The sequence below is a fragment of the Rattus rattus genome, chromosome 12 (genome assembly GCF_011064425.1).
Source record: "Rattus rattus isolate New Zealand chromosome 12, Rrattus_CSIRO_v1, whole genome shotgun sequence".
NCBI lineage: Eukaryota > Metazoa > Chordata > Mammalia > Rodentia > Muridae > Rattus > Rattus rattus.
This window is the reverse complement of record NC_046165.1, coordinates 78,768,425-78,794,948: the sequence shown is the minus strand read 5'-3', so window position 1 is coordinate 78,794,948 and position 26,524 is coordinate 78,768,425. Positions and strand designations below refer to the sequence as shown.

The following is a 26,524-nucleotide window of genomic DNA, read 5'->3' as shown; positions in this document are numbered from 1 at the left end:
ATTACAACTACCTCAAACTCCTTGGGACTCTATCTCATAAGGGAATGATGAACCCTGGGAGAGGAGGCCGAAAGTCATCACTAAACCCAGCCTGGTTTCACGGACTCCTCACAGGACAGCATTTTTCAGGAGATTGCCCAGCAGACTATCCGTGTCTACAGGGAGGCCCCTCTTCACCTGGACCACCCAACCCCCATTCCCCTCTTCCCTATGAGAACAGAACATTACATTCTGCACCCTGCGAATTTTCAAACTGCAGCTAGCTCCAGTATGCATATGCATGTTGATAAATGTTTTCTCTTGATAATCTGTCTTTTGTTAAAAGGGTGCCTCCCAGAACTTTTTATGACGGGCAGGAAAGAGATTGCCCCCCCCCTTTTCTGCCCATACAATAGTAATATTTTCAGGATGTTGCAAATGCTGTACACAAAATAAATTATGACCGTGCTTGTGTAGAATGACTCCATAGATTCCCGTGTCTTAATTCTGCCACCTGTAAATAGGTAGTGTTCCCAAGAAAGTCAAAGGTTAAATGTACTGATTCATCTGCTGGTCTAAAGAGAGCCAGAATTTTTCAGACTGCCCATGGGGGCTGGTGCAATCCCAGGGGTAGACTTCAAGTTGGAAGAAGGAGCAGAGGGTGACTGAAGGGATGGGAGGAAGAAAGAATGCTCAGGGAGAGGCAACAGTGCTGGCTCTGGAGAAGGAAAGGAACCCCTGCCTGCTGGCGCCTTGATCCTAGGTGAGCACTAGATACATGTTTGAAGCCACCAAACTTGCAAGTCAGTTGTCCCAGCACCTCCAAGGCTCTCACCTTAGAGAAATTGCATCATCTGTCACCTCTTGCTAGAAGAGGTTCCTGAGGTCACTGAAGCCAGAGCTTCCTGCCTGCTAAACATGTTTATAGCTTGCCACCATTTTAAATGGTTTGCTTGTTTATTTGCTTTGGGGAAGGTGTCCCCACCTCCACCCCTATCCCTGAGCCCCTGAGGTGTCTGGAGCAACAACATTCAGGACATAAACACATAGCTGGCCCGACTGTGCTGGCCTCAGATGCACCCTCACCCCGGCCCCCCAGGGACTGCTCCCTCCTCTTCCCTGTCTTTTTTCCTTGACCTTTGTCCCAAAATACTCATCCCAAAGGGTCCCATATCCTCTTGGGGAGAAATTGGGAATAACAGATGGGGAAGCCCCAGCCCCACCTTGGCCCAAGTCTATAAGGACCCAAGGTCCTTCTGGACAGTAACACATCCTAAAGAGATCTATAAAGAATGTGAGTCTGCACTGTGACAAAGCCTAGGAATGCTAACTCCCTCCCAGTGAGCCTGGGTAGCATATATTCCTTTCACTGTGCTTTTCCCAGCTTCCTCCATCCACCTCTAGCTTTAACCTGTAGTTCATTGTGCCTCAGCCCAAACCCAGAGTCTTTCTCCCGTGCCACCTCCTCTCCCTGTTGACCTTCATTTTTAACCCAAGAACCCCTGTTCCCTGAGTGGGTTCAGCGCCCTCACCAGCCTGCCCATTCACTGACTCACCGTACCTATCTCACCCTCACTCAGACCCTGGCACTTGAGTGGCTTTTGTTTTATTATTTGATTTGGGGGAAGAGGGTCTCTCCGAAGCTGTTCCCACCCGCACCTAAGGATCACCTGGGTAGGCTAGCGCTTCTGTACTGGAAGAAAACAAGCACAGCCCTACTCATGTCCCTGCCAGACTTTAGCCTCATTTCCTCTGCAGAGAGCTCTAGATTAAACTTCCTCCTTCCTGGTAAGGCTGATTAATGAGGCAGGGAGGGTTTATGGCAAATCTCTTCTGAGCAGGGCACAGCATGGGTAGGGCTGGGAGCAAGGAGCCCAAGACCCGGGCTGTCACTCCCTCTAGGCAGCTGCTTCTGAGAGCCACCAGCTAGGGAGGGCCACAACATCCCCACCCCATCCCCAGAAGGCCGCTTTTCAGCAGCCAGGCCAGGGCAGCAGTAGGCTGGGTCAAGACTCAAGGCATCAGCAGCTGGGTCAAGACTCGAGGCATCAGCAGCTGATTCATCACCCCTTCAACACGCAGGCAGTAAAGACTGAGCCTCAGGTATGTCTCTGCCAGAGCGGACGGGGCTTTACTTCTCTGTCCACAGTTTTGAACTAACGACAGAACAGGGAGGATGGGAAAAGGAAAGGCAACATGCCTGAGAAAGAAAGCAAGAGAAGAAAGGGGGAACTACATAACTGAAGAGACTTCTGTGGCTGCAGTGAGGAGACAGGTGACGTCATCTGAGGGGATCAGGTCCAACTGACTGAGGGGGAAGGCTGGTTTATCACTCAGTGCAGGTCATGCTGTGATTGATTAGTTATGTCTGCTGTGGGTACAAAAGTAAGATCTAAGGTTCGAAAGCCTGGGATTTGAAACTGCTCACTGTAGATGCTATCCCTTGACCACGGGGAATCTCCACATGTATTAATTCACCCATGTATACATGCTTTTAAACACACAGGATGATCTCTGGCCACAAATTTCATTTCTCTCTGAAAAGGCTGAGCTGAAATGCTAAGCCAATGGTCTTGAGAGACTTCCTAATAAGGTACTTACTATCCAGCTAGTTCCTCTCACTAAGATCTGTTTTCCTCATCTGGGAAATGGGACTGAGGGGCTGAAGATCCTGGCTCAGTGTCAGCGCTCACCTCTTAGGCATCTGTGGGAGGAATCACTGAAACGTAGAGAACGGAGAACGGCACCAGCCGCTTCTAAACAGCCGCTTCTATGGGGACTTGGTTCTCATCAGAGGAGCTGGAGGCCAGAGAGACTTCATTCTCCCAGGCAGAATGGCTGCAGAGTTTGTCCCCTGACACTATGCTACAATGCCCTGTGATACAGCTGTTTCTGGAGTGTTCCTACAGACGGGTCACTCACAGAATATTAATTGAGCACGTCCTGTGGTGCAAGCAAACATACCATTGTTTTGGACAGAAAGCAGAAAGCAACGTGTGTGTGTGTGTGTGTGTGTGTGTGTGTGTGTGTGTGTGTGTGTGTGTGTGTGTGTCTGTGTGTGTGTGTTGGGGGGTGAGGAAGGTCATTATCAAATCATCTTTGTTGCATGCTGTGTGGATGGCCTGAGAGTTAGGGACAACAGACTTCTCTCAGAAGGTTAAATTGGCTAAGGCAGTGTGGAATTAGGTGGGAAGACAAGGAGGTGGGCGGGAGCGACAACAGGGGCCCTGAAGACCAGAGGTGAGATGGGATGTGTCACAACCAGGTTCGGCCCAGCTGTAGGAGAGAGTTTGACGTTTCCAATTGCTCAATCTGTGTCTGCTGACCTTACGCCTAGAGACTTGAGAGAGTCTTCTTTCTCTCATGCTTATCATTTACACAGCCTTTTCTGAGCTCATGCCCTATCAGCCAGTGGCCCCAGTTGCTTACTGTATTCCCATAGGACTTTGGGGATCCGCAGAGCTGTAGCCTAACCTGCTCACTGACTCCGGCACTTTTTCCGTGGTGGAGGATGTTTGAAGTCACTGCTCGGCAACCCTTCCTTAGGCTGAAGCAGCTACAGCTCCTAGGGTGAAAGCAGTCTGTCTAGTGGAGGCTCGGACAGCCAGTAGGGAGGGTGGTCCCTTGGGAAAGACACTGAAACCTTCAATGGCCAATACCAATCCTTCGCTTTTGGAAGCTTTAGAAGGCAGGTGGGAAGTCTGAAGTTTCCTCCTCAGAAACCAGGCAAGAGATCAAAGTCACTGAGAGAGCACGCCCCCCCCCCCCCCCCGTGCCCTGAGCATTTGGATCACAGCTCTGCCTTTTGTTCAGCTGTGACTACCTTGGGCCAGTTGTTTCATCTAAACCTCCTCTCCTCTCTCTCCTCTCCTCTCCTCTCCTCTCCTCTCCCTCCCTCCTCCTCCCCTCCTCCTTCTCTCCTCCCTCCCTCCCTCCCCCCCTCCCCCCAAAAGAATGGGTCATCTGTTTTACCGTAGATAAAAGCAATCCATGTATCTATTCTATTTATTGTTGGGATTCATGTTTTGGTTTATTCCTTTTCAAAAGAATAATGGGGACATTCACAAATTCCTGGAGGCTTGACTGGTGTGAATTAACCAAGTCAACAGTGTCCAGCACCGGCCACGGGGCTGGCAGGGAGCAGGTCAACTCACAGGTCGGTGCTCTTGTCAAGGTCCAGCACCTGTTGTACCCTAGGTACTGTGCAAGCCACCAGGCTTTTAGGAATGACAAACTGCTATCTCGGGAAGTTCACAGTCCATCAGAAGAGTCACAGAGAAGATGGTGAGTGAAGTAGGCCGTGACCCTACGAGAGATGTATTGTGTGGGTCAGTTTTCTGTCGGTGTGACAAAATACCCAAGAAAATCGACTTAGAAGAAAGGTTTTTTGGGTTCATGTTTTCATCCCATTGCTGTCTGTTGGATCAGGGTGCATGGTTGGGCAGGGCGTGGCGGTGTGGAGCATGCAGTGAAGCAAGGCTGCTGGCTTCGAGGGGACGAGAAAGTGAAGTGAAAACATGGTGTAAGGTGTGGAGACATGATGAACCCTACGAGGTTCCATGAACTGGGCCTTTCAATTAGACTCCACCTCTTACAGTGTCTGCTACTTTCTTAGAGTTCATTAAGCTATGAACTCAAAAGATTAGTCCAGGCCTGAGGATAGAACTCTCATGATTCAATCACTCCCAAGGGGCTCACCTCTGAACACTACTGCATGGGACCCAAGCCTTCAGCACATGTCCTTCTGGAGGACATCTCATAACAAACCCCAACACATAGCTGCCGATTCCGAGGGATCAATACAAGCAGCGATCGCAGAATGACAGGTGATGCATGTGGTGGCTTAATTCCCTGCCCAGCGTGGCCCTGAGCACTTAAACTTTTCATGGTGGGGCTTAGTTCTCTTTTACAGAAGAACTATTGAAGTCTAAAGAGAAAAGGTATCCTGCCACAGGTGGGAAGGCTGGGGACGGTAGTGACAGACATCCCAGAGGAGGAAGACTTTCAAAGACTTCACAAAAATGGGAGACTTCACAAAGGAGCCTACATTCCACAGAGCATAGGGTCCCAAGCAAAAAGAAATCGAGGCAGCACTGCAGAGTGAAGTGTGCTGACAGGAGCTAGAGTCCACACAGACAGCCTGCCTGCCCATGGACACCACGCCAAAGACTTAGATCTTTCATAGCTATTCTTCCAGTGAAGGTAGGGACAGCACGGTGGCTTCGATAGAGATGTTGGGAAGGAAGTTGATGCTGGAGTCATCAACTGGCCTGACTCTATTGGCCCTGTTGGGGATTATAATGACCAAACTCAGGAGGGGAGGAGACAGAGTAAGAGTTTAACTTGAAACTTTCCCAACTATGTAATAGGGAAAACCTTTGTGTTTCAGGTAGGACTCAGGTGCCAATGAAGAAAAAAAAAATAGACATACATTGGCATGGAGAATAGAGAAGTCTGGGGATGCTGTGAGACTCCTAGGAGTCTGTCTCCAAGTTGCTTTATCCTCCTACAATCTGTCCACACAGGAGAGTTGTCCCTACAGGGGAGCAGAGAGGTCTTAACCCCTCTAGTTCCAGGCTGGGTGTGGTGGTACTCAAGTTATCACCCAGCCTGTTGTGACTAGGAAATGAAGCCTGAGACTCCAGGTAGCCCCACCCTTACTCAGATAGTACTCTGGTGACCTCAGCCAGACTTTCAACAAAGAGAGTTCTGGTGACTCAAACTGCTTACCTGAGGATGCCCGGTCCTTGAAGTTGCCCCTGCTCACTCAGCCAATTGAGGGCAAGGGAAGGGCTGTGTGAGCAGATGGCTTCATTCCTCTCCAGCTGCTCAGTGGAGATCTGGGCACTCCACTGCCCATTCACCGTTCAGAGAGTGTCTTGTTCTGGGATTACAGGGTCCTGAGGGAGTTGGGAGTGCATGTGGCCTTCCCAGAGATGAGGGAAGAGAGGCACTTCATTACCTACATTTGTCCCTTGCGGAACACATCCTCTGTACTGACTCGGGTGTCTGGGTGCATCCCTGTACTTAATCCCCATTAGTTTAAGCATGACAATGGCATGTACAGACAGGAGAATAGAGGTCGAGAGATGGTTATGACGGAGATAACCATGGTGAAGCTCAAAGCAGGCCCCACCATGTCCCATACATTAACCACCCTGCATTACAGACTTCTAGCTCCCAAGCCACTTGAAGCTTTATGGGAGTGAATGAGACTAAAGCAGCCATTTTTACTGATGGCCTTCCCAGGCAGCAGAGGTAGGGGGAGGAGATACCAAGCAAAGAGCACCAGGCCATGATTCCAGCCAGATATACTGAGAGGAATTACCTCCAAAAGGCCATGTGAGGATACACAAAAAGCAGCTAGCCACCAAAGTGACCAGGTTCCCATGGATCTGCTTCCTGGAGAGATTAGCCTGCCAGTCAGGAGAAGGTGAAGACAGAACCTTAGAAGCTTCCCTTCATCCCAAACCTATCTCCAGTCTCCATCACCTAAGCTGAGCCAAACCTCAGCTCAGGGAGCTCCCAGGCTCATGTGTGCCCTCAGCTGACAGAACTACACATAGAACAAACTGGCTAACTGGGTTCCACAGGCAGGCAGCCCAACAGCTTTCATAAGGCTTTCCTGGTACACACCCATGTCCACATCCACACCACGTCCACACCCACAGTCACATCCACAGTGACATCCACACCCACATCTACATCCACATCCACACCCACACCCACATCCACACCCACACCCACACCCACATCCACACCCACACCCACACCCACCCCCAGTCACATCCACATCCACATCCACACCCACATCCACATCCACACCCACACCCACATCCATATCCCCCCCCCACCCACATCCACAGTCACATCCACAGTCACATCCACAGTCACATCCACAGTCACATCCACATCCACATCCACATCCACACCCACACCCACACCCACATCCACATCCACATCCACACCCACACCCACATCCACATCCACACCCACACCCACACCCACATCCACACCACAGTCCACATCCACATCCACATCCACATCCACATCCACGACCACGTCCACGTCCACACCCACATCCACACCACAGTCACATCCACGTCCACACCCACATCCATATCCATATCCACATCCACACCCACACCCACATCTACATCCACGTCCACACCACAGTCACATCCACGTCCACACCCACATCCATATCCACATCCACATCCACACCCACACCCACATCTACATCCACATCCACATCCACACCCACACCCATACCCACGTCCACATCCCACACACCCACATCCACACCCACACCCACGTCCACATCCACACCCACACCCACATCCACACCCACACCCACACCCACACCACAGTGACATCCACAGTCACATCCATGTCCACGTCCACCCACATGTCTGCAGTTTCCACCCTGCTCATGCAGCAAGGCTGAATTGTCATCTCTGGGGACAAACACCCTGCTTTCCTAGTCCAATCTACAAGAGCTGATGAAGCATGGGGCTTCTAGAAGGGCATAGTGGCTCCGGCCTGTAATCCCAGCCCTCCAGAGGGTGAGGCAGGAGGACTGTAAGACCAGTCTAGGCTGTGTATAAGCTTTGAGGCCAATCTGGGACCCTGCCTTAAGTTTGCAGAAGAAAAAGTGGCCTCTTAGAACATATGACCTCATCTGAAATCTTTTCTTGCTCTGATTCTTAGCTATAGCACCTGAATACTCTGTGACTCAGTTTCCCCAGAATCATCGCTGATCTGCTACAGGATTAGGTCTGTTCAAATAATTCAAAGTTGCACAATACCTAGGACAGAGTATTTGACATCTCATCCTGGGAAATGCCCCAGGCACTAGGAGAGTAAAATCTCTTCAATAAACAGGGGCTGGAGAGATGGCTCAGTACACATCGGACAACCTCCTGTGACTCCAGCTCCAAGGGAACTGACACGCTTCAGGCCTCCCCAGGCATTCTCACACACAAGCACATCCACACAGACACACATAATGCCTTATCTGTGGATTCTATTCCTGAGATAAAGCATCCCGGTCAAAAGCAACTTGGGAAGGAAAGGGTGTGTTTCATCTCATAACTCAGATCGTATCCCATCACTGAGGGAAGTCAGGGCAAGAACTCAAGCAGGGCAGGAACCTGAAGGCCAGAACAAAGCAAGGCCCATAGGGTTGTGCTGCTTGCTTTCCCATGGTCTTCCCAGTCTGCCCGAGGGTAACATCACCCACAATTGACTGGGACTTTTTATATCAATCACTAAATAAGAAAAGGCCCCCATAGGCTTGCCTACAAGCCAACCTTATGGACACATTTTCTGAACCAAGGTTCCCTCTTCTAGGCTTGTGTCAATTTGATAGAAACCAACCACTACCTACATATTAAAAAGGAAAAAAAATACAATACTGAAGACAAGATATTATGGAAATAAACTATTTCCTTCTTAAATAAATGTCACTAAAACAACGTTTTCTCACTAGCAACCTTACTATTTATGAATCTATTCACTGTATGTCTCCCTCTGTATTGGTGACATCATCGATAATGTCTTGTAGATACCAGGGCTTTAGGGGAAGGAATATCCAGGGATGAGTGGTAACCTCACACAGGCTGGGTATTCAGGGTGGACAGGGGTGACTAGAAAATGAGGGAACGGACCACTGGACCTGGGCAGACGCTCCCACAGTCTCTGGTTCCTGTGGTTGCAGGACTCTTAGCATGTGTTCCACAGGCCCCAAGAGTCTTAATTTTTTACTCTTAATCATGTCTCTGCCTTAGTCTTGTCTTCTCCCCCCTGAGCTGTGTCCCTCACACCCTCTCACTGCCCTCTTGGTACCTCCCAAAGTGTGGGCTCCAACTGTGCTTCTGCCCTTGGGGTATTCAGGAGTCATTTTGACCTGAACGAAGGGAATGAGTGGGTTTGCTGGATCTCGGCCTGGTTGAGTGAGTGCAGCGTTGTGTGTGTGTGTGTGTGTGTGTGTGTGTGTGTGTGTGTGTGTGTGTGTGTGTAACAGCTCTTCTAGACATTATATTCTCTTTATTGGGGGTGGTGGATAACAAGGACTTTATAAACCTGGAGGAGTGGGGAGTGGACAGGGTTTCCGAAGACAGCCATTGCCTGCGGCTGTGGTGCTGGGAGTGCTTTATTTGAATGAAGAGGAATTCCGAGTGCTTAAACCGGTAAACTGGCCAAGAGGCTGACTGACTTCCCCAAGAAGTGAGGATGGATTGACTGTAGGGCTACACACCCTAGAGCTTGCAGGCCAAGAGCAGGGAGGGAGGACTCTTTGCTCCTGATCTCGATGAGGCTTTCGTCTCAAGATGAGAGTTTTCTGGGTTCGGGACGCTTGCTCCAGGCTCATTCTCCTGGGTTGCACCTCCCCCCGACCCCCCACCTCCCTGCCTCCCACCAAAGTCTCCACCCTTAGTGATGAACACCCCACCCTGCCCCCACCCTGGCAGTGATGGACCACAAGTAGAATGGTGATCTGCAGCCTTCAGTGATGAGACTTAGTCTGTGAAGTGTCTAAGAATGATGTGGAAATAAACAGGGCTTAAATTTTCAGAAGCTGGGTGGATTCTAAGGTCCAGGTGTGTCCGCTGGGCAGATCTAGCTTGAAGAAAAAATTATACAAAACAAAAAGGAAGGAGCTGTTTCAGTGCAGGGAAGAGGCCAGTTTCTTCCTTCTCTGTACACCCACACCACACACATCTAGTGCCCATATCCAGACGTAAGTATAAACGCTGTCTAGAGTGGCTGCAGGCATCAGGGAAGTTGGCCAAACGCTCAGTTCAAGTATTTTAATGGAGGGGGTCCTTGTGATGGTGGGGAAGGCCCAAGAGTCTGAATTTAGCAGATGAGGCTTCCACTTCACTAGAGATGCTGGCGAGAGGCTCTGACCGCCCCTCTTTGACAGTCTGTCCCCGGCCTAGGGAGAATGGCTCCTTTCACTGGCTACCTTGCCTCTGGGCAGGTCATGGTTGAGCTGAAAGTCACAGAGAGCGCCAGGGAACGGCAAGAAACAGACATTCTGGATCCCCCAGGGCCTTTATCAAATGCCGCAGTGGAGAATGGAGTGGGTAGCGGGTAGAACTCCGCGTCAAGCTATGTCTGGCGTGCTCAACGTCCCACACCTAATGACTAACGCTGTGGAAGGAAGAAAAGTCAAGGAGATGTCACAGGCCACAGGCAGAGATGTCGTGGTGACACTGTGATTCCACGGAAAGACTGAACATCCCTAGGGGAATGATACCAAGGAGAGCATAAAGGGGGAGTGGGAGAGCTGAGCCCTGTAAGCAAAATGGTGGGGTGATCGCAAGTCCACAGCCTTCTAGAAAGGGTGGCCTGCTGCCAGCCCCCTTCCACCACATGTAGACAGCATTGCCTTTTTCAAAGGCAGAATTAAGAGTCCTGAGCAACCTTACAAGCAGCAACCCCAGGGTCTGCCTGACCCCCAGACACTGCATCCTGACCCCCAGACACCGCATCTTTCTCAGTGTAGCACGTCCGTCACCGTTTAATTCAGCGATGACCAGCCCTTCACACACAGCTGCTCAGCCCCTTCTGGCAGGCCATGACCCCAGTGGGAAAGGATTCACGGAACTGGCCGCACTGACCCAGACTTAACAGAAGCATCTCCTGGGAGAGATCTCAGTTAGTGTCTCTCTCCTAGCTTCCATATCAGTAAAGCATCTGATTGGTCTAGTTTGAGTCACATGCTGACTTCAAAAGCCATCACAAAGAACACCAAGAAGGCTGGTTTGGAAGCCCCATGTGACTGTTGGGCTTAGGGGAACGTGAGGAATGTTCCTCTATCCAGGACCATATGCACATCTTTAACCTTGACTTCGAGGACCAGGAAGGCCTCCCAGAGAAAGTGTTTTTCACCGGGCGTCCTACAGATTAAGATTGCTCTGCGGACAGACCCTCAGTGTGCAGACAAAGTTCCAGGGGTACTCCAGAGTGTAGCTTGCCACAAAGATCCAGGGTCCTCCAGAGTGTAGCTTGTCACAGTCATTCCCTTGGGCCTAGTGCCTCCACACTGATAAGCTTCAGGAATAAAATCCAGTTTGCTGTGTGACCTTAGCAATGACTTGGCCTCTCTGAAGGTCCATCTCCTTCTCCACGTAGTGGCTCAATCAATCTACCCTTCCAGGACTGTGCCGGATTCAACTCATCCCATCCCTGAACATTTGTTGAACACTCCTCAGTGCTCATGTAGTCCTGGACCTGCAGGACATAGGCCTGCTGGGGAGAACAAAGTGTCAGAGCCTCTAAACTGATCTGAGGACAGAAATCATCAGTGAGTGGGGGAGGGACAGGTCAAGGACAGGGAGGGCTTGAGTGGCTCTCTGGTCTGGGAGGGAGAGCATAGCTCACAGCAGCTGGGGGCCTCCTCACAACCCCCCCCCTTTATTCCTTCTCCCACACTCTCCTTACCTGTTGTTAAAATGCTAAAACTGGGTGAGCAAAGGCCCGCAGTTATAACAACGCCCTAGGCCACAAGGCCTGGCTGCCATCTAGAACAGGGAGACCTCTCCCCTGAAACTTTGCAACCTGAATGACCGGTTGTGGCAAGGAAACTTTTCTCACATATTGATGGCTGCAGAGAACTCTCCCTCCCACCATGTCACTTGTTCCTGGTGCCTTTTTCCTCCCCACAACAACCCTCCCCCAACCTCAAGTAGCCCTAGGCTCTGGCCCCACAGCACCCACTCAGCCGCCAAGATGAGCACACTGGGGACTCTGGAGGCCAGGGATCTCCTTGGGTGTCAGGTGGGCAGCCAGGGTCTCAAGCAGGTGGGATTTCAGGCTGGAGAACCCATGGCCAAGGCAACTGTGTGCTGCTCCCCACCCCAACCCTGAAACCAGATTCTGCCAAGCTTGGCGACCCAGCCAGACTGTGTGCCCTGGCCCTCTCTCCTCCTCTAAATGCTGCTGCCTGATTCTTAGGTGTCTGAGTATCCACCAAGACTCCTTGCATCCCCGTCTCCTCCAAACCTTCTACCCCTCACCCTCCACCTCTGCTTCTCTTTCATTGTTAATTTTTCCTTCCTCAGCCCTGGGTCAGCTCCATTTCTTGGAAAACTCTGTTCTGTCCATGTCTGTCCTATCCCAGCTCTGCCCTTCTATCCCGCCTGTCCTCCACACAGTGGTGGAGGGGGAGGCACAGAATGCCTTCCAGGTCTCATCTGGGAGCCCCTGAACCACAAGTCACGTTCAAAGGACCCCGTTGTATTACAATACATATTTTGTATCTGGGGGGAAAAAAGTCATTTGAATCTCAGAGATGTTTAAAGGTCTGTAAGAGCTTTCTTGAGGGGAGAGATGGGTGGAAGGGGCAGACACACAACAAGGTAACAGCTCAGATTCCTGACTCTGGAGCCCCTGCAGAAGGTTGTAGTAATAGGTCTTCCCACCGGAGGGTTCCGTAGCTGTTACCACTGTTTAAATGTGAAGGGCAGATTCTGCCTCAGTTCTTCCACATAGACAGAGGGAAGCCAGCCGCGCTTGGCCTGATGCAGTTAGGGCCCTTGTGGGTGTGTGGTACTGTCTCCTGCCTTACCCGAGTCCTTGGCAGTTGGACACTGGAGACTGTTGAGAGGGTGTCTGTTAAGATAGATTCTTGGGAAGAAAAAAATTCTAGAGGGGAGGAGAGGAGGGGAAGGAAACCACTACAGATCAAAAAAAGGTCACTTGCCCCAGGCTCTGCCCAGCCCTCCCCTCTCCTAATCACTAGCGGGCCTCCAGGAGACTTTCAAAGTTGCCACATTACTGGCAACTGCTCAGCTCCTCAGGGCAAAACAGAAGGTTTAAAAAAGGATGACCCAGACCCCGCCCAGGACACAAGAAAGGAGAAAACTCTGGTTTAAGCTGGCCTCTGAAACAAAAAGTACAAGAAGTCAACAGCCCCTGAGGAGAATGCTGGGGACCCTGTAGCCACAGATGTGCGTCCAAACGTGTCCTCTTGCTTCTACATGCTGAATGACTATGGGCTTAACCATGGAAAGCTGTCCTTACTGATCCCTGAAAAGAGTTGTTCATAAGGCACCTGGCAGGAGCTCGCCTGCGGGACGCCAGACCTGCCTACTCAGGTCTCCCTCCGCACATCACAAAAGCATTTACTGATGCTCTGAGTGGCTGACAGGTGGACAGTCAGGCAGGAGTGGGGAAGAGATGGAGAAAGGGAGAGAGGCAGGAAGAGAGAGAGGGGAGAAGCATGATATGCTTTGTAGAGCACCCCTATAGTGCAGTGGGAGGGGGTGCCTCAGTGGGCCCATGATGAGGCATCCCTCCCCCTGAGGTACCAGCCATCCAATGGGTCTAGTATAGAATAGAGTTTATTTGGGGCACGAGAAGGGGGGTTAAAAGGGGAGTAGAAGCAGAGGAAACAGAGAGTGGGGAGGCAAGAAAGAAAGAAAGAAAGAAAGGAAGGAAGGAAGGAAGGAAGGAAGGAAGGAAGAAGGAAGGAAGGAAGGAAGGAAGGAAGGAGAGAGAGAGAGAGAGAGAGAGAGAGAGAGAGAGAGAGAGAGAGAGGGAGGGAGGGAGAGGGAGAGGGAGAGGGAGAGGGAGAGGGGAAGCAAGAAAAGGGTCAGAAAGAGAGAAGGTTCAGAGAGAGCAAAGGGAGACATAAAAGCAGTCCTTTTTGTAGCAAGCCAGGCCTATCCTGGCTGTTGCTAGGTAACTGTTGGGCGGAGCCTAAAAGGAATGCTGCCCTGTTTAACAAAGGGAATGATGGTAAATCTACCCTTTGAAAATGCACCTTCCTCTACTTGCTAGTCTCTGCAGTCACTAGGTGAAATACGGGAGCTCTCAAGATGTTGAGGTAGAAGGGACAAAAGCTGTTCCCCTGCTCACAGGCCAGGTAAGAGGAACCGGGGCCAAAGGATGCCAGTCTCAGTTCCAGCATCCTCTCTGATCTTCAGACCCCAGAGGTCACTTTGTTATTGGTTTTTCCTCTCTCCACAGGTTAAGGCTGATCCCAAGCCATTCTTCACTCCGACAGGATGAGAGTGGCAGGTACGAGGGATCTGCAGCTTCTTGGGGTGGGGGCTCTAAAATTTGCTTTGGGTTCGCTTTGCTATCATCAGTGTCTACCCATCCCAGCCTCAGAGGTGGCTCAGTATCTCCTGTCAACGGCCCCAGCAAGAACTCTGGGAGGACATCATGCAAGGAAACATGGTAGAATGGAGGAAAAGACCCTATCCCTATTGTGTGTCCAACCTTTGAATACAGTGACATAACTTTATCATCTATGAAGTCCACACTTTATAGCCACTAATAAGTTATTATAAATAACCACATGAATAAAGCTCTCTGTGTGTGCGCATGTGCGCATGTGTGTGCACTTACATGCATAGAGGTCAGAGGTAATGTCAGTTTTCTTCTCAATCTCTCCTTTTTGAAACAAGGTCTCTCACTGAACTTGGAATTCCCTAGATATGAAACCTCTGGGACATGCTTGTCTCTGCCCATCTCTAGTGCTAGAGTTACAGCTAGAGATCCCTGGACTTACTCTGACATGTATGCTGGGGACCTGAGCTTAGGCCTTCATGCCTGTGAAGTCAGTTCTTTACCCGCTAAGCCATCTCTCCATTCATAAAAAAAAAAAAAAAAAAGAACTTTAAATGTCTTTTTACGTTTATGATTTTTGTGATTTTTCTTTTTTGTGTTGGGTCACATTTGTAACTATCCTAGGCTGCCTGTGTCCCATAGGTCATAGTTTGGATATACCCACAGGCTGGGGGAGCTGAACACTGCTGTCTCCTGTGGCCCCATATGCCTAGAATCCCAGCTTAGAAGAAATGCCAGGCTCAAAGGCCATATACCAACCTCAAGGATGGCTTTTCAGGGTCCTCACATAACAGGGAGCATGGTGACACAAAGGCCTTCAGGGCACACCCTCAGAGTGGACCCCTTCCTACAGGCATTTTTGAAATGCAGAATGCCTGCAATATACACACCCCATTTATATCCCAAGCAATGAGGAGAGGGCATGGCGCCTGACTGGGAGTCAGCTTACTTTCCTGGATTCCAATCACACCTCCCAAGCAGTCATGGGAAGGCAGCTTCCTCTTCAAGCCTCGGTTTCCTCATCAATGAAAGAATACATTACCAAGCACAAAGCATTAGTAGACGAAGTGAGTGAATCTATTTTAAAGCTGTCAGCATAGTACTTAGCACAGAATGGGTGCTGCCAAGTGTGGACTGCTGCCAGAGGAGAATTCCACTTTGCACCAGAAGGCAAGGAATATTCCCTAAACCAAGTGAGGTCATATGGTTACACTTTCTGGTCCTTGCAAGGCAAGACTCTTGGTGCTCTTCCCATGGATGGGAATGCCCCCAGTGTAGAAGCCAGAGTTACTTCTGCCTGTAAGGGGAGGCTGTACAGCTGTGTCCTGTTCTGAAAACACTGAATAAGTCCACTGGATGGTTATTCGTGGTGGTTTTGAGCTGATTAAAATTATAGAGGACAATTCTTCCAGTTTCCATCTGTGCCTGGAGCTGACCCTGTGCCACAGCTCTCTGGACCCAGATCCCACCAGGAAAGAGCAGGTCTCCCAGGGGTGCTGACACACAGGCCTTCAGGAGGGTCACGCCACTGTCAGAGCCAGTAAGACCAGCTAACACCAGAGATAAGCAGATGACGAGAGGCAGGAGAAAGAACTTAAGCAACAGAAACCAAGAACACTTGGCATCATCAGAACTCAGCTCTTCCACCACAGCAAGTCCTAGACACCCCAACACATCAGAAAAGCAAGATTCTGATTGAAAAATCACATCTCATGATGACGTTAGAGGACTTTAAGGACATAAATAACTCCCTTAAAGAAATGCAGGACAACACAGTTAAACAGGTAGAAGCCCTTAAGGAGGAAGCACAAAAATCCCTTGAAGAATTACAGGAAGCACCCCACAGTACCCTCTCCAAAACTGACCATATAATTTGGTCACAAAACAGACCAAAACAGATAAAAGAAGATTGAAATAATTCCATGCATCCTATCAGATCACCATGGACTAAGGCTGGTCTTCAATATCAACAAAAAGGACAGAAAACCCACATACACATGGGAGCTAAACAATGCTTTACTCAATGATAACTTGGTCAAGGAAGAAATAAACGAATTAAAGACTTTTTAGAATTTAATGAAAAAGAAGGCACAACATATGAAAACTTATGGGACACAATAAAAGCAACATTAAGAGGAAAACTCATAGCTCTGAGTGCCTGCAAAAAGAAACTGGAAAGAAAATACACTAACAGCTTAACAACATACCTGAAAGCTCTAGAACAAAAAGAAGCAAATACACCCAAGAGGAGTAGACAGCAGGAAATAATCACACTCATGGCTGAAATCAACCAAGTAGAAACAAAAAGAACTATACAAAGAATCGGTTCTTTGAGAAAAATCAACAAGATAGATAAACCCTTAGCCAGACTAACCAGAGGTCACAGGGAGTATATCGAAATTAACAAAATCAGAAATGAAAAGGAACACAACAGAAACTGAGGAAATTCAAAAAAATCAGATCCTACTACAAAAGCCTATACTCAACAAAACTGAAAACCCTGGATGAAATGGACAATTTTCTAGACAGATATTAAGTACCAAAGTTAAACCAGGATCATATAAACCATCTAAACAGTCCCATAACTCCTAAAGCAATAGAAGCAGTCATTAAAAGTCTGCCAAGGAGTTGGGGATTTAGCTCAGTGGTAGAGCGCTTGCCTAGAAAGCGCAAGGCCCTGGGTTCAGTCCTCAGCTCGGAAAAAAAAGAAAGAAAAAAAAAGTCTCCCAAACAGAAAAAGCACAGGACCAGATGAGTTTAGTGCTGAATTCTGTCAGACCTTCCTTGAAGAGCTAATACCAACACTCTCCAAACTATTCCACAAAGTAGAAACAGAGGGAACACTATTGAATTCATTCTGTGAAGCCACAATTATGCTTATACCTAAACCACAAAAAGACCCAACAAAGAGAACTTCAGACCAATTTTCCTTATGAATATCAATGCCAAAATACTCAATAAGACTCTCCCAAACCGAATCCAAAACACATCAAAACAATCATCTGTCATGATCAAGTAGGCTTCATTCCAGGGATGCAGGGATAATTCAACATACTGAAATCCATCAACTTAATCTACTATATAAACTCAAAGGAAAGGAAAAAAACACATGATGATCTCATCAGATGCTGAGAAAGCATTTGACAAAATGCAACACCCCTTCATAATAAAAGTCTTGGAAAGATCAGGAATTCAAGACCCATACCTAAACATACTAAAAGCAATATACAGAAAACCAGTAGCCAACATCAAACTAAATGGAGAGAAACTTGAAGCAATACCACTAAAATCAGGGACTAGACAAGGCTGCCCACTCTCTCCCTACCTATTCAAAATAGTACTCAAAGTCCTAACCTGAGCAATTAGACAACAAAAGGAAGTCAAAGAGATACAAATTAGAAAGGGAGAAGTCAAAATATCACTATTTGCAAATGATATGATAGTATATTTAAGTGACCCCAAAAGTTCCACCAGAGAACTACTAAGCTTGATAAACACCTTCAACAAACTGGCTGGGTATAAAATTAACTCAAACAAATCAGTAGCCTTCCTCTACTCAAATGATAAACAGGCTGAAAAAGAAATTAGGGAAAGGACACCCTTCACAATAGTCACAAATAATATAAAATACCTCGGTGTGACTCTAACAAAACAAGTGAAAGAGCTGTATGACAAGAACTTCAAGTCTCTGAAGAATGAAATTGAAGATTTCAGAAAATGGAAAATTGTCCCATGTTCATGGATTGGCAGGATTAATATAGTAAAAATGGGCATCTTGCTGAAAGCAATCAACAGATTCAACGCAATCCCCATCAAAATGCCAACTCAATTCTTCACAGAGTTAGAGCAATTTGCAAATTCATTTGAAATAAAAATCCCAGGATAGCAAAAGCTATTCTCAACAATAAAAGAACTTCTGGGAGATCAGCATCCCTGACCTTAAGCAGTATTACAGAGCAATAGTCATAAAAGCTGTATGGTATTGGTACAGAGACAGGCAGGTAGATCAGTGGAATAGAATTAAAGACCCAGAAATGAACCCACACACCTATGGTCACTTGATCTTTCACAAAGATATAAAGGAGCTAAAACCATCCAGGGGGGAAATGATAGCATTTTCAACAAATGGTGCTGGTTCAACTGGAGGTCAGCATGTAGAAAAATGCAAATTGATCCATTCTTATCGCCTTGTACAAAGCTCAAGTACAAACGGATCAAGGACCTCCACATAAAACAAGATACACTGAAACTAATGGAAGAGAAAGTGGGGAAGAGCCTCGAACACATGGGCACAGAGGAAATTTTTCTGAACAGAACACCAATGGCTTATGCTCTAAGATCAAGAATCGACAAATGGGACCTCATAAAATTGCAAAGCTTCTGTAAGGCAAAGGACACTGTCATCAGCACAAAACGGCAACCAACAGGTTGAGAAAAGATCTTTACCAATCCTACATCTGATAGAGGGCTAATATCCAAAATATACAAAGAACTCAAGAAGTTAGACTCCAGAACAACACATAACCCTACTAAAAATGGGGTACAGAGCTAAACAAAACATTCTTAACTGAGAAACAGTGAATGGACGAGAAGCACCTAAAGAAATGCTCAACATCCTTAGTCATCAGGGAAATGCAAATCAAAACAACCCTGAGATTCCACCTCACACCAGTCAGAATGGCTAAAATCAAAAGATCAGGTGATAGCAGATGCTGGTGAGGATGTGGAGAAAGAGGAACACTCCTCCATTGTTGGTGGGATTGCAAACTGGTACAACCACTCTGGAAATCAGTCTGGCAATTCCTCAGAAAATTAAACATAGTACTACCTGAGGACCCAGCTATACCACTCCTGGGCATATACCCAAAAGATGCTACAACATTTAACAAGGACACATGCTCCACTATGTTCATAGCAGCTTTATTTATAATAGCCATAAGGTGGAAAGAATCCAGATGCCCTTCAACAGAGGAATGTTTACAGAAAATGTGGTATATCTACACTATGGTGTACTACTCAGCTATCAAAAACAAGGATTCCATGAAATTTTTAGGCAAATGGATGGAACTAGAAAATGCCATCCTGAGTGAGGTGACCCAATCACAAAAGAATACACATGGTAAGCACTCACTGATAAATGGATATTAGCCCAAAAACTCGGAATACCCAAGATACAATTCACAGACCACATGAAACTCAAGAATAAGGAAGACCAAAGTGTGGATGCTTTAATCCTTCTTAGATGGGGAACAAAAATACTCACAGGAGGAAATATGGAGACAAAGAATGGAGCAGAGACTGAAAGAAAGGCCATCCAGAGACTGCCCCACCTGGGGGATCCCTCCCACACACAGATACCAAAATGAGACAATATTGTGGATGCCAAGAAGTACATGCTGACAGGAGCCTGATATAGCTGTCTCCTGAGAGGCTCTGCCAGAGCCTGACAAAATACAGAGGAGGATGCTTGCAACCAACTATTGAACTGAGAACAGGGTCCCTAATGGAGGAGTTAGAGAAAGGATTGAAGGAGCTGAAGGGGTTTGCAACCCTATAAAAAGAACAATATCAACCAACCAGACCTCCCCCAAGAGCTCCCAGGGACTAAACCACCATTCCAAGAGTACACAGGGATGGACCTATGGCTCCAGTCTCATATGTAGCATATCAGGCATAAATGGAGGAGAGACCCTTGGTCCTGTCAAGGCTCGATGCCCCAGTGTAGGGGAATGTCAGTGCGGGGAGGTTGGAGGGAATGGGTGGGTGAGGACGGGAGCACCCTCATAGAAGCAGGGGGAGATAGCAGGTTTCTGGAGGGGAAACTGGGAAAGGGGATAACATTTGAAATGTAAATTTAAAAAATCTAATAAAAGAAAAAAATAATCTGAAAAAGTACAAAGACATGAAAAAATATGGAGGACACCCCTAGGTCCTACTACTATGATGGTAATACCAAAAATGTAGGCCATTCATCTACCCATCCATCCATCTTCCCATCCATCATCTACCCATTCATTCATTCATTCATTCATTCATTCATCTACCCATCCATTCATCCATCCATCTACCCATCCATCCATCTACCCATTGATCCATCCATCTTCCCATCTATCATCTATCCATTCATTCATTCATCCATCTACCCATCCATCCATCCATCCATCCATCCATCTACCCATCCATCCATCTACCCTTGATCCATCCATCCATCCATCATCTACCCATTGATCCATCCATCTTCCCATCCATCATTTACCCATTCATTCATTCATCCATCTACCCATCCATCCATCTACCCATCCATCCATCTACCCATTCATCCATCCATCTACCCATCCATCCATCCATCTAACCATTCATCCATCCCTCCATCTACCCACTCATCCATTCTTGTAATCATTTCCTACCCATCCACCATCCCATGCATACATACATACACACACATACTTACATATATACATAGCTCTGTTTTTCTTTCATTCATCAAATGCATATTAATACATGCTCTGTAGACAAAATAAAACCCTTGCCTTCAAAAACATCCTGTTCCAGGAAGTAGAGTCAGTTAACAGCCAAGTAGTGTGGTGATAGTAATTGAATAAATATTGGATGATTTGAGAGAGGCTAAATGAGGAGAGGTTGCAGCTGGAACTATGGAGGCCAGAGGCACCAGCAATAGGCGTAATCATGTCTACTCTTTAGGACTAACTGGCTTTAGCTGTGAGAGTGTGAATTCTTGCACACAGTACAGACTCCAGGTTATATCCCTGAGAATTCTCTCTGGGCAGCTAACTGGAGCCCAAGGAGGAGCATTTTGAACTCATTCACAATGGCAGTTTGGGAAGTGTTCACAACATCTGATCTCTGATCTCACTGATCCCAGCGTGGACCCTTATGTGGTCTCAGCCCAGTCTCATGATCTAGACATGATCTGTACCCATAACCAAGCCTCCTCCCATTGTGTTGGGATTTGGTAAGAACTCACCCATGAACTTTCTACATGGCCCTGCACCTCAGCCTCCTGTTGGGATATGACACATGATCTAACAGAATTTCCCTACCTGCAGGTCTGATTCGTGTTGTGGCTTTCATTTTCACCGTGGTTACCATGTGGATCTTCCTCCGCAGCTATACCAACTTCAACAGGAAAACCATCCGTCTGCCACGCTGGCTGGGTGAGTGGGGCCCGTGGCCATCATCTGCAGAGCAGGGATTGGGGTGCTGAGGACCTCTCTCCTGAGGTGACCCAGGAGGCAGTCAGAAGTGGTGAGCTGTGCACTGGCATTGTGGGACACAGCATAAGATTCCTGGACTGCCAGGAAGCTATAGGGATCACAGAATTGGTCTAAGGCCCTTATCCAAGGCAGGACAGAAGGAAGGAAAGAAGGAAGCGAAGGAGAAACGATGTTGTCTGAGTTGCGAGTGAAGAAGTAATGCTATCTGAGTTGTCAGTGGCTTCTCCTGCCTGTTGTTCCCTCTGCTTCAAACCTTCTCTGAGCAGGGCCTGCATATCTGCTTGCTCCATTTCGCTTTCAGCTCCCTGCTCAAGTATTACCACCTCAAAGACCTCCCTGGCCTCCCAACTTCAGCTGCCGTCTATTCTCCCCATTCAGCCTCTTCCAGGTCATCCTGTTTGTCTCCAAATCCCAGCATCATGTTATCTGTTTTCCTAGTTACTGCCTGACTCTACCTCCTAGAATGTAACTTTCCTGATGGCAAGGTTTTGTGCATAGGCCAGTGCCAAAAAGTATTGGATGGATGGGTAGATGGATGATGGATGGATGGATGGATGGATGGATGGATGGATGGATGGATGGATGGATGGATGATAGATAGACAGATGATGCATGGATGGATGGACGGACGGACGGATGGATGGATGGATGGATGGATGGTTAGTTGGTTGGATATATTTGAGGATGGTAGATAGATGGAAGGATGAATGAATGAATGAGTGAGTGAATGAATGGATATATTAGAGTGGATGGATGGATGGATGGATGGATGGATGGATGGATGGATGGATGGATTTATTAGAGTGTATGGATGGACAGATGAATAGGGTGGATGTGTGAGTGAATGGATACATATGTGAATGGATGAGTGGGTGAATAGATAGATGGTGGACAGACAGGAGGGTGGGCAGATCAATAAGTGAGTGGAAAGATGAAGAGAATGACATGTAGGTAGGTGGATGAATCGGTAAGTAAATAGAAGAACTGATGAATGAATAGCAAGGAGCTAAGTAGGTAGGTAGATAAGTGAATGGATGAGTGGCTGGGTAAATAAATGAACGGATAAACAGGTGGATGGACAAGCTCTTAATGTTTTACTTACACAGTCTCATTTAAGCTGAAAACACCCTCAGAGAGTGGTCCTTAATGTGGTTGTAAAATAGAATCAAGCATGACTTGTGGCATGGTTTCACCATGCATGTTTTGAGACAATAGATAGTCAAGGCAACTTTTAAAACTAACCCAAGTTCTCCCTTAAGAGATGTCAGCACAGGGATGAGAGTCTGGGTATGTACATTTAAATCCTTTCAAGAGAGAAGGGAAGGGGTGTGTGTGTCCTGGGATCTGTCTTCCCAGGAGACTGAGAACCACAGAGCTCAACAGAATCTGCAAGGACCAAGATGGCTCCCAACTTACCATAACAGAAAGAAACCAGAAACCGCATCTTTAACCCAACTTCATAGTGGAAGGCTTGATAGACTTTATGCCGTCTATCTGCCTCATATCAGCTGAGGCACAGAGTCCACATTGGGATTTCATTATATAGACACCTGGTGGTTGCCATGCCCCTGATCCAGAGGTGAATTCCACCACCTGCTGGCCTCAAGGAGATGTGATCCAGAGCAGTACAGGAAGGTCAAGGTGTCTTATACAGGATAGAGCCTGTATATAACGGGCAACTGCTGCAGAGAGCCTACCCAGAACTATCTCTCAAAGCTCAGTTACCTAAGAGTTGGCAGACCAATAACTCCAGCCCACAAGCATGAGGGCTCTAGTTCTGTGTAAGGTTACAGGGACCCCCATATAAGGAACAGGTTGCCCCTCTTTGTGGTCAAGAGAAGCAAACAGACTTAGCTACAATGTTCAAAAGGACAGCAGTGCACTTCCCTAACCCAGAGTCTCCAGAAATGCAGGTGTATGTCCAGAAGGAAAGACAGACAGAAAAACCCACCAGCAGCCCAGACTCGCCAGTCAACTTCCCCTCATTTCACAGGCTTTTGCCCTGGGGACACACACCCTATTTTATGATTTCACTGTGCTGATGTTAAACCCTATATAGTACCACAGCACAAATGTATGCTTACCATGACTATACAGAAAGATGATAATAATAATTGGCTCTCTTGGTGACTCAGTTGGGCTTATTTTATGCACTCAATACCTTGCAACTCTGCTGGAGAAGAAAGCTACTAATTATCCCAAGAGAGTGAGGACAAACTTAGGCTGAGAGAAGTTATGGGCTTTTCTAGGCCATCAAGGCCCAGGGCACAGAGGTTAGGAACTCCTACCTTACCTGACAACCCAGACAGGTGAGACAGGGTCAACTGAACTAGTATCAGTATGACAGCACCTCTGGGACCTTGTAACTGAGAAGTCAGGTGTGGCTGGTTTCAGGGATACCGAAAGCTCGTAGGGCTTGCTACGGCTACTGTTTTTGTTCTGTTTTGGTTTGGTTCATTTTCAAAACAGTCCCATGCAGCCCACTGGCCTCAAACTGACTATGTACCAGAGAAGAACACTGAACTTCTGATCGCCCTGCCTCTGCTCCCTGAGTGTCGTAAGTTGGGCACAATTGTGCCTAGCTTATTGGGTGCCAGAAGTTGAACTCAGGTCTTTGTGCATGCTAGGCAAGCACTCTGCTAACTGAGCAAAGTCCCCAGTCTACTACTAGTTGCTGCTTTCCCTCACCAGGGTAGAAGCTCCACACAGGGTCAGCTTCACTCTAGGACACGTGATGGCTGCCAACTGTCCAGATGCCAACATTATAACTGAAAGGATCTCTCTCTCTCTCTCTCCCCTCCCTCCCTCTCCCCTCCTCCTTCCTCTCTCTCTCTCTCTCTCTCTCTCTCTCTCTCTCCTCTCTCTTTCTCTCTCTCTCTCTCTCTCTCTCTCTCTCTCTCTCTCCCTCTCCTCTCTCCCTCTCCCCTCTCCCCTCCCTCTCCCGCCCACCGCTCCCTCTCTCTCCCTCTCCCTCTCTCTCTCTCTCTCTCTCTCTCTCTCTCTCCTCTCTCTCTCTCTCTCCCCCCCCTCTCTCTCCTCTCTCTCTCTCTCTCTCTCTCTCTCTCCCCCTCCTCTCTCTCTCCCTCTCTCTCTCTCTCTCTCTCTCTCTCTCTCTCCCCCTCTCTCTCTCTCTCTCTCTCTCTCTCTCTCTCTCTCTCTCTCTCTCTCCTCTCTTCTCTCTTCTCTCTCCTCTCTCTCCTCCCCTCTCCTCTCTCTCTCTCTCCCCTCCCCTCTCTCTCTCTCTCTCTCTCTCTCTCTCTCTCTCTCTCACACACACACACACACACACACGCAGGCCAAGGGAATACATTAACTCAGAGTAGGGCTCTGTTTCCAGAGGACTGTAGCATTGGGTCAGCTCAGCCTTGGTCATTTGCTTTGCCCAGGGCCCAGAAAAGGCACGCTCCTTCCCTGACATTTTTGCATCCACTGAAGGAACCTGTTCTCTAGGACTTAGAGCAATATGGTGAATACCTGCTCTAGAAACCTGTAAACAACTAGGACAGAGTAAGACAATATGCTAGGCAGTGAACCATGATCCCTCGGGCCTAGCACAGACAGGCATTCCAGAAAGAGACGGCCAGGGACCAGCACCGCAATTCTTTTCTTCACTGAGGCCCTCAAGATCCCACCGGGTCCTCTCAACAGCCCAGTGAGCACTGTCCTGATGCCTTTCTATGTGTCGTTAAGTAAACTGAGTCCAGGGGGTTAGGGCTCAACCTCCAGGTTTCTCACTGCATAGCACAGCTTGATTTTAAACACGAATAATTTGTGTCTGTGCATATACATGTTTATGTATATGTGTGTTGAGTACGCATGCATGTGCCTTGCATGGGTGTATATGTGCATGTATTATATGAATGTATATGCATGTGCACATATTTATGAGTGGGTGGCAGCAACAAGTGAGAGAAGCTCCCACATGTATGGGGACGCCAAGTTTATGTCAGTGGAAGCATATCAAATTCTGTTCCCACTACCCGGCCCCCTCCCTGATCCTGCAGGAGGATGAAGTGCCTTTTCACTAACTAGATTCTTTCTCTCAAACAGGCATGCCCCCCAAGGAGACCCGTGAGTATCATCCCCACCCCAGCCCCTCATCTGCCCTCGGGCAGGATGTCCGGGGTCTCTGTTCCCATTGCTGCAGGCCCCAGAGAAATACAGGTGTCCAGGGTCTTCCCGGCCCACTCTCCTGTGACAGTGGCAGTATGACAGTGGCAACTCCAGAACTCCAGGGTCTGGGCAGTCCCTCTCAGCCTTTCAGACTACAGGGGATTCTCAACTCTTTCCCTTCTGCAGTTCCTTCCGGGTAGTCTAGACCATGAGACACCTTGTCTCTCCTCTCTAAACGTCTCACCCTGTCATAAGTCAAAATTGAAAGAGGGCTCCAGCAAGGACCAGGGCTCCAGAGAGTCAAAGAAGATGGAGGAAGAGAGCCAGATGCTCCTGGTGTTAACTCAGGCAGAGCCAGATGCTGCATCCCGTTCTCATAGGTATCTCGTATAAAGCTACCACACCCCATGTAGGTTCCAGGAGTATTTCCTTTCTATGGCTGGAGAAACCAGCTTGGAGAAGTGAGATCTCCTGGCTAAGGCCAAACAGTTGTAGTGGCAAGTAGAGAGTCAGTCACCCTCACCCTGCTAGTCCAGAGCTTTTTACGTAAGGCCTCCCAGCCAGGTCCCTCATCCCCTAACCCCACATGGACTCCAGAGAGCTGAGCCCTCAGGGTTAGGATTTTACTGACCAAGAAGATGTGGGAGCCCAATGCACACAGCATGGCAAAGAGCAGACTACAGGAATGAACATAAACTTATACTTCATACTCTTGACCTCATCCCTCTGAAGTCTCCTCAGTCCAGTTATGAACCAGACACAAAGAGTTAAGACATCTTGTAGATATCGTGTGCTGGGAGAATAGAAAACTCAAGCATGTGCACTACTTCCTACCCTTCCTGCTTTCTGATCCCAGGGCAGACATTGCTAATCAATTCCCACATCCCCACTCTCCAAGCCCATAGCCAGCTTCAGGAGTTTTTTTCATTAGGTCTTTCACTGTAGATCCAAACAGAATTTAAGAGAAAACCTGCTAGTCTATTCTGATCAAAACCAACTCCCTGATTTGATAATTAGCAAAGATAATTGGAGACACTTCTAGCAAAATGATTGGTGGAAGAGCAGTTCATAGTTCCTGATAACACAACGCACACACACACACACACACACAC

General features: G+C 48.0%; 1 protein-coding gene across 1 annotated transcript in view; it reads left to right on the top strand.

Moving 5' to 3' along the window:
- The first annotated feature begins 2,018 nt into the window (after nucleotides 1-2,018).
- The window catches only part of Fam3d (FAM3 metabolism regulating signaling molecule D), a 34,378-nt gene continuing 9,872 nt past the window's right edge, over nucleotides 2,019-26,524 (top strand). The window contains exons 1-4 of the mRNA XM_032917567.1: nucleotides 2,019-2,082; nucleotides 13,960-14,010; nucleotides 21,132-21,239; nucleotides 25,350-25,370. Coding sequence (XP_032773458.1) covers nucleotides 13,998-14,010; nucleotides 21,132-21,239; nucleotides 25,350-25,370 — 142 coding nt within the window. The 5' untranslated portion in view covers nucleotides 2,019-2,082; nucleotides 13,960-13,997. The remainder of the gene's footprint in view (nucleotides 2,083-13,959; nucleotides 14,011-21,131; nucleotides 21,240-25,349; nucleotides 25,371-26,524) is intronic.